The sequence below is a fragment of the Notothenia coriiceps genome, unplaced genomic scaffold (genome assembly GCF_000735185.1).
Source record: "Notothenia coriiceps isolate Sejong01 unplaced genomic scaffold, NC01 NC01_scaffold00008051, whole genome shotgun sequence".
Classification (NCBI taxonomy): domain Eukaryota; kingdom Metazoa; phylum Chordata; class Actinopteri; order Perciformes; family Nototheniidae; genus Notothenia; species Notothenia coriiceps.
In genome coordinates, this window is record NW_011340752.1 from 117262 (window position 1) to 128547 (window position 11286).

At 37.8% G+C, this 11286-nt stretch overlaps 1 protein-coding gene across 1 annotated transcript; it reads left to right on the forward strand.

Moving 5' to 3' along the window:
- Positions 1 to 1172: 1172 nt before the first annotated feature.
- LOC104944439 (nuclear distribution protein nudE-like 1-B) lies at positions 1173 to 11286 on the forward strand. Its single transcript, XM_010769972.1, is given in 8 exon segments — positions 1173 to 1355; positions 3798 to 3946; positions 4751 to 4887; positions 5056 to 5229; positions 6293 to 6387; positions 6488 to 6633; positions 9562 to 9646; positions 9648 to 11286. Coding segments are annotated over 8 exon segments (1062 nt in total). The 3' UTR covers positions 9741 to 11286.

Here is an 11286-nt window from a genome sequence, read left to right on the forward strand (position 1 = left end):
CAAACATTTTATTTCCGGACTAATCGGGTTATTCCTGTTAGTCGGGGATGTTATTGCATCCCGCACTAATTCCACAACAAGTTTGATACCCTCACGATTTAGCCTATATCTCTTGATCAATTCACAGTCTTCCATTGTCTCCAAAACATTTCGTCTCTCAGCCATTTTCAGATTCTTTGTGAATAGGTCCTACTGAGTTAGGAGTCCTCTCGAGGACTTTTAAGCTCTCCCAGACTTAGGTGCTACTTTTAGGCTTAAATTAAGCCTAAAAGTAGCACCTAAGTCTGGGAGAGCTTAAAAGTCCTCGAGAGGACTCCTAACTCAGTAGGACCTATTCACAAAGAATCTGAAAATGGCTNAAAGACACCAGACCCAACAATGCTAATGAGCTAAAGGCCGCTATTGAAGCATCCTGGGCGATCCCATAACACCTCGAGCAATGCCACAGGCTGATTGCCTCCATCCACGCCGCATTGATGCAGTAATCCGTGCAAAAGGATTCCCAACCAAGTACTGAGTGCATTAATGGACATTTTCAAATGTTTGATTGTGTTTTGCTGTTATAAATCTTTTTTTTTTACTTGGTCTGAGGAACTATTCTAATTTTTTGAGATAGGATTTTTGAGTTTTCTTAAGCTGTATGCCATAATCAGCAATATTAAAATAATAAAAGGCTTGCAATATTTCAGTTGATTTGTAATGAATCCAGAATGTATGACATTTTTGTTTTTTTAAATTGCATTACAGAAAATAAAGAACTTTATCACAATATTCTAATTTTCTGAGACCGTCCTGTATATATATATATATATATATATATACAGATTATACACAAAGAAAAATACGTACCTCAAATGTGTATTTAAGTACTGTAGGGTGTACTTGATCAGGATCCACTGATATTGATGATATTGACGGTTGATCATTTGAAGAATCGATGGCCAACCCCTGCTGTTTAAATTCGTACTTACTTTGACAATTCCCATCATCCCATGATTGATGACCTGCCACTCAAATACATACTGTATTTGATTATCATGTTGTAGTTTGTTGAATTTTTTTCTGGGTCAGAGCCTATTTAGGATAACAAAATATAAATAATAATGGATGCAGCCACATGCCGTGCCTCCCGTGGCTCTCACAAACCCATTTCTGTCTAGGCCTGTTGTGTAATGGCCTCTCCTCCTCTGTGTGCCCTCAGCTGTCAGGAGGCGCAGGAGGAGCTGCTGGAGTTTCAGGAGGGGAGCCGGGAGCTGGAGGCCGAGCTGGAGGCACAGCTGGGCCAGGCCGAGCACCGCATGAAGGACTTGCAGTCGGAGAACCACAGACTCAAGAGTGAGGTGGACTCGCTCAAGGTAACTGCAGGAGGAAGAGGATGTAGGAATGTGTTTCTTTCTAATATGTCCATCTGATCTGAACCGAGCTGTTAAAGTGTTGGTTTGACACAGCTAAGTTTGATATTTATATGCATACAAATATCAACATGTGTTTGAGTCAGTATTATCCTTCCAGTTTCGAATGATTGGATAATATATTATAATACAGTACCGTATATAAAGTATACAATGCTAACTGACAACAAACATAATAAAGATGGCTCATTGCAAGCGTTTCCAATGGTATGACATTATATAAACTTCTTCTCTCAAGAGGGCACTGTCTAATGTTTTTATATTTGATTTAGCTAAGATTAGATATTTACCTACCTAAGAAACATGTTAAGCATTAAGAAAATTAGCTAGCTAGTGTGTTTGCAAAAGTCAGTCAATGTTAGCTTTAAGATTTGACACAGATTAACTAACGTTAGCACTCTCTGTTGCAAGATCCAGCTAAATCTGTATTTAAATATAATATTTAAATGAGGATTTGATATATCTGCTGATTTGTGCAACTTTTGGAGCTAGGACTACAGTAGTTATGTTCATTGTAAAAGAGATACGTTGGTTCATTTGAAAGGGGAATATTGAGAGGTCCCTTTGTCCTCAATAAACAAAAAATGTGTTTACATTTTATTGACTAAACTATTAATTGTTTTATTTAAAAAAGCAGTACTGGATGAGTCTTTAATCATTTTAATATATATTTTTTATTATCCAAAATCCCATGATAATTTCCCCAGAAAAAGCTAAGATATGCGTCCTGTTTTGAAAACAATATTTTTACAAATAGCTCTCGTTGTACTGTAAGCTCTGAATCAAGAACAAATTGCATATCTCCATGTATTCCCTTGAAATTAATATTTGATGGTTTTTTTATTCCTTATATCACCACCCGTCCTTGAGTGCAGTCTCTTGGGAGGACACGTAAAGTCCCTCTGTAGCAGCTGCTGCTCCCCAGGATGCACTCAGCACTTATTTTGTTTGTGCACCTGCAGCTTTGCCATTATGATTGTACTGTATGTAAAAGGTCATGGGAAATGTTTAGATCAAACCTTGTCGAACGCACAACCAAAAAAAGTGTGTATAATGATAGAATTTGTGTGTGTCTCTGCTTGTCGGAGGCCTAACTCCAACTCCTTTTTTTGCCTCAGTGGAATCCTGGAGTTGATATAGTCTGTGAGTCCATGTGCAATCTAAATGTTAATCTCACCCCCAGAAAGTGCTGATACACCAGTTTTTTTTCTTATTTCATTACTTACCCAACAACACCTGCTCTGCCCTAAGCTGGCTGCACACTGTTTGTCTCTCATACATAATGCATCAGGTTGTGTCTGATTCTCGCTCCATAATTACAGGAAGGCGGGATGCCCTTTGTGTGTCCATGTTTCCAGCTGGGATGAGATGTTTGTGAGCCAAAGTGTCTGTCAGGTTTCAGGTTCTACACATCAGGTGGATAATTTGTCTGTTGGAGAATAGTGATAGTATGTCCAACAACATCAATTGCTTTTTGTGAATATGTTTTTGATTTTCATGATACTATTGGCTCAAATGGTTTTACCCACTGATACAGTCTTCCGTACAAACACCATTTCAGAAAAAAGATTAACTTTGAGAAGAGGCAACATTTTAGAAATTGTGTAGTAAAATGGTGTTGTGTTCATTATACATTTCATCCATTGTCTGCAGTTTTGATTAAGAAACTACGGTGGCATAAAGGTGAAAACACAACAGCATTAGTGAAACTGTAATAAATCAAGAAAGCGTATCTAACACAATACTATTTCACAAAATGCAGGAAACTAAATATTTGAAAAGGGAATTCACAAAAATAAATTACTATTTTTAAGAAAACACAACATAGGAAAATATAATCTTATAAAAACACTATTTTATAAAACACAGCATTTTGCAAAATAATTCAAATCTAGAAAACCATTTTATTCCAAAACCAACACTAGAGAATTGTTGTTTTGAATGTTGTGGGTTAAAACAAATGTGTTGCTCCGTTTTCTCAGTCGATAACATGTTTCATCTTATCTTGCTTGTGTTTCGCACCTCAAGGCCCCCGTACAAAAGTCACATCACAGCACACAACGTGTTCTTGATGTTACTTGTGTAACTGGCATGTGCTGAATGAGCCTCTGGAGTGAAAAGACTCCTGTGTGGCTGCAGTTGAAGCAGCAGATGTAGGTCAGACGCAAACGGGCCCGGCGGTATTTATTGAGCTGATTGTCTCGGAGCTGGTAGATATTTAGGTCACACTCCACATCCGCTGCCTAACTGGGGAAATGAAGGGGAGCACTGAAAAATGTTCAATCACGTCTCCTGCCCGACATGTCCCAGATTGAACACATGCGATCAATAATGTGCTGTCTGTCTTCATCCTCTTCTCTTTCTCCTCTTCCTCCCCTTCTTCAGGAGAGGTTTGAGCAGCAGTACTCTCAGAGCTACAAGCAGATCTCCATGCTGGAGGACGACCTCGGCCAGACACGCAGCATCAAAGATCAGCTCCACAAATACGTCCGGGAGCTGGAGCAGTCCAACGATGACCTGGAGAGAGCCAAAAGGTGTGAAAGGGCTCACATTTGAAACTAATTAAAAATCTCTTCTTTATTTGACTATATCACTTCTCTATGAAGCATTTGAATCCTGAGTTACATTGGATTCTTGTCACCAGATGAAGATGTGTTTCTTTATTATTTGCGCAATGCACCATAGACGAGATGTATTTGTATATAATTGAATACAATTTAATGTATTCATCTATATGACACGGAAACCACTTACAGGTGAATTTATATTTAAATAAAATGTAAACAATGCAATGTGTATAGGACTTCTAGCCAATGCTAATTTGCGGTTAGGCTGTAAAGGGATAAAACACATAATAAAATCAGAACCACTGCAAACAGTCATTGAAACACTAATGAGCGATATATTGAGAACAAGATAGAAAAAACACAATATAAAAGCTTTTTTATGGATCACTAAATAAGATTTATTTTTGGATTATAAGGATGATACAGGATTTACAAAATATTGACAAAATATGTTTTTCCACCGTCAAATCAGTTTCTTTGTGATCCCTGTGTAAACTATATGGAAACAGTCTTTGTTACAATGAACATATGGGTCAAATATGAACCCCGTGGGGAATCCTCACAGGGATTAATAAAGGTCCATCTTATCTTATCTTAAATTCAATTGCTTGCTTTCCTTGAACTTAATTAAATCAATGCTGCACATATTGATCTCTTATTCATACTTGAATAATGATTCATGAGTATTAAAGACATACAGAAAGGAGCCCCCGTGAGGATATTGAATTAATAAAATGTCAATCTCAACATTGCTTCTACCTCCTTCCTCAGAGCTACCATCGTGTCTCTGGAGAACTTCGAGCAGCGTATGAACCTCGCAATCGAGAGGAACGCCTTCCTGGAGAGCGAGCTGGATGAGAAGGAGTCTCTTCTTTTCTCTGTGCAAAGATTTAAGGATGAAGCCAGAGGTGATCATTGACTAGGTTTCACTAATGAGCCACGCTGTCAATCTCACGCTGCAGACATTAACACACTGCTGCTCCCCTCCAACCATTTCAAATATCTGCTTTTCCTCATTTTAAGTCTGAAGGGCGGAAGAGCTACAAAATGTTCCTTTATTTTGAATGTCTTGGTAGATTTGCGGCAGGAGCTGGCTGTACGAGAGAGGAACACAGATGTGAGCAGGATGTCCGCCCTGAGCTCCCCCACAGAGGACACTGAGAAGATGGACACGGCTGTCCAGGCCTCCCTCTCTTTGCCTGCAACCCCAATGGAGAAAGGTCTGGACAACACCTTCGCCAACCCCGCAGGTAGAAGCAGCCCACTTCTTTCTTATGAAAAATAAAGAAGTGCATCTGGTCTCTGAGGGGGAAGAAATTATCTTCTCTAAATTTGTTTCTATTTTATTCATTTATTTCAATCTTTCCTTGTTTTATTTTAATGCAATTTATTAGTTTTAATCTATGTTTTCACTTATTTTGAAGGCGGAAGGTTAATCACTTAGAAAAAAAAAAAAAATCAGTAGCAATATATATGTATCCGTTTGTTGACAATAATACATGAAAGTGGACGGTTAAGAAGGGTTGATATGTGTCCTCTTCACACTTGCTTTCCTCAGGATACCTGGTATCTCGTATAAGATCATATTCATTTCTATCCTCTGAGCTGCTATGATCAATATTTTTATATTGATAATGGATCACATGTGAAAGGCCCCCTTGTAGTGACTCTGCAGTTTCTCTCAGCTCCACGGAGCATTTGATCATCCAGTTATTTAGTGGTTTCATTTCAGTGTTAGTGTGATGTTATCAGAGACAATCTGTTAAAGCCACAGTACACTACCAGCTCAGCTGCAAACAGCACAATGACACAGCTGGTGGACATAGTTGGGCATTTAGCAGTTAGAGCTACATTCATAATGAACTCGAGTGCCTTTTTAAATTGAATTGTTATATGCCACACCCTTTTTATGGATGAATGCATCTTTAATTATTCATGTATGAATATTGGGACACTTTAACAATTGATTGTACTTTATGTAAATATGAAAAACAAATGAAAACACTTTTTGGCTACTCTCCTGATGAACAATGCCCTCTTTTGACATCATATTTGGGAATACAGTAAGATGCAGTGCACCTCAGTATTATTGTTATTTTAAAAAGAGGACTACATTGAAAACATAAAGTGAACAATGACCTGTGCACTGATTATTATTTCCAACACTGGTCATGACACAAAATAAAGGTTCATCCAGACAGTAAGTCTCTGAAATGTCATTTCGCTTTTTACTACAGAGTAAACACCTCCATGTTTTTATAGGCAGTAGTATTAAGTGAATAATATGTTTATTTAACTTTTCTTTCTGTACAGGTCTATCAAACGGCTTTGGCAGCAACACTCCGTTGACTCCTTCTGCCAGAATATCAGCCCTCAACATCGTCAGTGATTTACTGCGGAAAGTCGGGGTGAGTCAGTCCTCCAGACTTCCTGTTTTCAGGTTTCCCTTTCTCTAGAAAGTCCCCATCTTTCCTTCATCTCTTATTTATTTGAATGTCTCCACCTCAGGCTCTGGAGTCGAAGCTGGCTGCCTGCAGGAACTTTGCCAAGGACCAGAAAGCGAGGAAGGCGTACACTCTGGACAACGGCAACGTGCTCAACGCAAACACGGCTAACTACTCACAATCACTCCACACGTCGTATTTCGACAAAGCGTGAGTGAAACCAAAATGTACCTGCCTTTTACTACCTGTTTTATCTCTTTAAATCCAGACAGGGATGATTATAGACAAGAATCTTGCAATGTAATGTCAAGATCTAATTCCAGTCAGATTAGTTAAAGGATGCATTACGAGTGTTATATGGTAAAAAGAAGATGGGGAAATGTAATAAGTCAATGTATTCAAGTCCTCTACTTGAGTGCAAATTCAAGGTTATTTTCAATATGTGCAAACATCTACTTTAATTTCACCTCATTAATTGAAAGCTTTAGTTACATTCAAATTACAATTTTCCATCCCTTTTCCTAAAAAATGACTACTATAAGTGTTTTAGCTGTTTTGCAGAAGTACTTTTCTCAAGTAAAGCATCAGAATACTTCTTCCACCATTGGTGAGAGGTCATGTGATATGTATTGTGTCTGTTGGATGACTAAGGAGGAGAGTGTGTTTCTTCCCAGCAGGACAGAGAAGGTCACATTCCCCTCATTGATCCTGGGTAATGACGGCTCCTCCTGTTCCCTGAGTGTCGGGGTGCACTAACGCATGCTGCTGCTGGTTATAACAAACCTCTTTCTCCATGTAGAGCTCATAGACATTAACCATGACTGCGGGCTAGAAGATGACTCCCCAGCCACTAACTTTGTGATTGTGGTGGTGGTGAAATGTAATGGTGCTGGAATATTTCTAATGTCTCTCTAACTCTAAGCTGACTGAATAGATCTCTTTCCTAGTAGTGTGAGTTGTTGTTTGTTTTGATCCTACATATAACCATTTATTATTAACAAAGAATTTTCAACCTAACAGAGTCCTTTTTAGTTTTCTACGTTTGATTATACCTAAGGATAAAAGCAGTTTAATTGCAATTATAAGACAGTAGGATAGTAAATATTGCTGGCCGTTGCTTTATTTTATATCATAATAACATTTAATTTTTTCAAATATGGGTACGTCTGGTGACAGCTGGATTTGAATAATTTAAAAAAAGGCGTTTGTCACGTGAAGTCTTCTTTGAGCGAAATGCTAAAATACTCACAATGACAATGCTAACATGATGATGAGTATGCATGCTGAGATATAAGCACAGAGTGTGGAGTGCTGATGTGTACGTTTGGAGGTATAAAGTCATAAATCAAAGTATTGAATCGGAAAAAATAGCGACTTTCACTCCAAACCAAAATTGTACCTCATAGTATGCTGGAGGGGAAGTCGAGGAATCACCTACAGTAAGTCAGTAGGATCCATCATTTGGGACCCATCAATATTTTAAGTTTTACACCAATACATCCAAAAGTTGGTATATTTAGGTCACAACAACATTTTGTGGACTGACAATGCAGTTAGTGTGGCTAAAAGGCTTAGTACCAAAAATAATAAGCTATTCACTGTTTTTATTAACAAACGCGATGAAATAGTGCATTTGTTGGGGACAATTTTCAGCAACGGATTAATCCACCATTGGCAATATGACACAGAGGAAGAATATACATTTAGTTCAATCTAAATATTCCTTAAAACTTAATCAGATGTTTTGTGCACTTTGTGTGTTATTGTGTGAGGCGGATAGTGAGAGCAGAGGCTGGCAGCGTGATGATGTGACTGTTTCTGCTGTGTGAGGGAGAACTACAGAGGCAGAGTCTGCATATTGAGATACATACACAACAAGGTCATTGTCCTTCTGCTATCAGAGCAGGGCATTTGATATGTACACCACTAACCTTCAGGAAGGTCAGGAGATGCCTCTCGTCTTACTGATTGTATTAGAGGGAAGTATAATTAGAATAGGGCTTGATACCTTTTTGATCAATGACCAAAGTGGTCATGTATTCATTGATCAGGTATTTCATGATCTAAAATATAGAACTTCTCAACCTTTTAGACAATGTTTCTTTAGCACTGATGTATATAGAAGTTTGGCATACTTTGAATAATCCTAAAAAAGAAAATAAAGCTTTTAACTTTGTGAAACTAGGGTGTTAAAGCGTAAAATTGCCTTGGTATTCAGAAACTCTTAGTAGTTCAAACCAGGCCTATACATGTAGCTTGCCAATTTTCTTTATTTACATTTTATTAGGTCGTTCATTCCAGCTCTGAATGGTGCGTTCCAGAGTCATGACTCAGGCCTAAAGCAAACAAAGGGATTCTGGTCATAGTTGGACTGTGAGCGACAAAAGAAACCAGTGTAACCGGTCAGATAGGATAACGCTGCAGCTTCCTTCCCACTTTCTGCATTTGAGTTCCATTTTTAGCTTCAGACACATAACTTTGTTTGAAATGCACCATCTCTGTCTACTAGCTGCAGGCTCCTGTGTGTATAAGATGGAGACATTAAGAAGGGATATATCCCACAATTTAAGCAGTTTTTTTCTTTTATTTCCAATTTCTTTCCCTTTTATTACTGGAGTTCAATTCTGCCAGGAAAATAACGTTTTTAAAAACTGTCATTACCATCATCATAATACTAACTTAGTTTTCAATCATGATTTTCACATGAAATCATATCCATTCAAAGAAACATAAAACAAAGTCAAATGCAATCCCGTCAGTTTTTCAAAAATGCCTCACAAATGCATCTTATTTTATTTATGTGAATGTAACATTCACATAAATAAAATAAGATGCATTTGTGAAATTATTAAAGCATTATTTTTAATCAAAGTTTAGGTCTTGAAAATAGAAAACATATAAAATAATGAGTATTTTTATTTTTGTCAGTCCTACATTTTCCTGGCAGAAATGGGCTTCCATAATTATCAGCTTGTTTAATCATAACTGCCTTAATGAAGTGGTATTCAATGAAATGTAATGGAGGCTTTGCCTAATACGTCCTGTTAGTATGACAGTGGCTGGTTAAGGTCATTTGTGCAACACTGTTCTTTCTGAGACCTTCCTGGTTTAATGTAACTCTTGTAACTGTTTTTGCAGCAGGTCGGTGAATGGACTGAAGCCTGGTACCCAGACAGCCATCACCGCCCCCCCCGCTGCCTCGTCCCAGGGCTTAGTGCCTCTCGCTGTTTGACGGTAAACCCAATGCATCGTCCTTCCAATTGAAAATCACATCTATGAAGACAAGGCCTCAGACAAATACTGTAAAACGTTATTGATGTACTGTTGTACCCCTCTCTGTTGTTCTGACCCGATACACTGTACTTATGGGTCGCTGTCTGTATATTTCATGTGTTACTGTATCTGCTGTTTGCTCACTGGCTTGTACAAAGATCTACTCTTCACAAATGTAAAGATTTACTAGGATCTCACCCTGAATTGTGAAATATGTGCACCATATCAGCCTAAAAGCATGGATTGATTACTGATCAGGCTTACCGGCCACAGGCCAGAGGGTCAGGTTTCACGTGTTCGACCCAGGAAGAGACTCAAAATGACCACAAAGAAACATGAGGGGACTACAACGAGACACCAAACAACTACAACGAGACACCAAACAACTACAACGAGACACCAACAACTACAACGAGACACCAAACAACTACAACGAGACACCAAACAACTACAACGAGACACCAACAACTACAACGAGACACCAAACAACTACAAAGAGACATCAACAACTACAAAGAGACATCAACAACTACAAAGAGACATCAACAACTAAAAGACTCAAAACAACTACAAAGAAACACCAAACTATGAGCCTTAAAATTAGTCAAGACAAAAAACAACAACAAAGTGATACCAAATAAATACACAAATATTTTAAATGACTATAAAGAGAAACAACTAAAAGAGACACACATCTAAAAAAATTACAAAGACAAATCAACTTCAAAGACACACAAATGATCCAAAAAAGACAATTAAAAAGACTACATAGAGCAAAACAATAATAAAAGACACGGAGAGGCAACTACTGAATAACAAGTTGGGGCTCGCTGTCTCACAATCCTCTGATTAAATATGCAATTAAAATGTGTTTTTTAAAAATAAATAAATAAAGAATGCAACAGCTTTTTTCGGCCTTTAAACCTTGTCATTATTACAGTCTATGCTTTAAACTAGCAATAACTTTAGTTAAGTCGTCAGTGATGTGCACTCACATCCACGTGCTGAAACCATGAAAGGAAAATAACCAGTTATATGGGTTGCCACATGCGCAGATATCCTAAATAATCGTGTGCCACATGGCCAGTTCTCCATTCATTATTGATGTTTGCAAAATGTGGGGTTAATGTTTTAAACATGATCTCTGTTGTGTCTGTGATTTGAGAATTCAACCGTTATCTTGTGACCCCTGTTTTATAGAATTTAAGTTTCAAGCATTTTGAAAAGAAGGGAAGGTGAGTCTGTGTCATTGTAGTGAATCAAACACCATCTATCCTCTGAACTATGTGACATGATGTGTACAGTATGGGTCATATTGATCAATGTTTATCGACAGCCTTTAAGTGGTGCTGTCGTCGTGTTCAGACCAGTTAACCAGCATTCTTTTATTCTGTAGTCAGTTTTGATCATGTTGTAAAAGCTTTTGATTTATAACACATTTTCAGAGCAATTGAAGCACTTTGACTTTGTTTGAACTCACTTTTTATTCAAGTGCAATATTGCTTGTTTGTTAGTTATAGTTTGTAGGTTTTATTTATTTCAGATTTCTTTTACGGCATGTTTTAATAAAAGGAGCAATTCTGTAACATT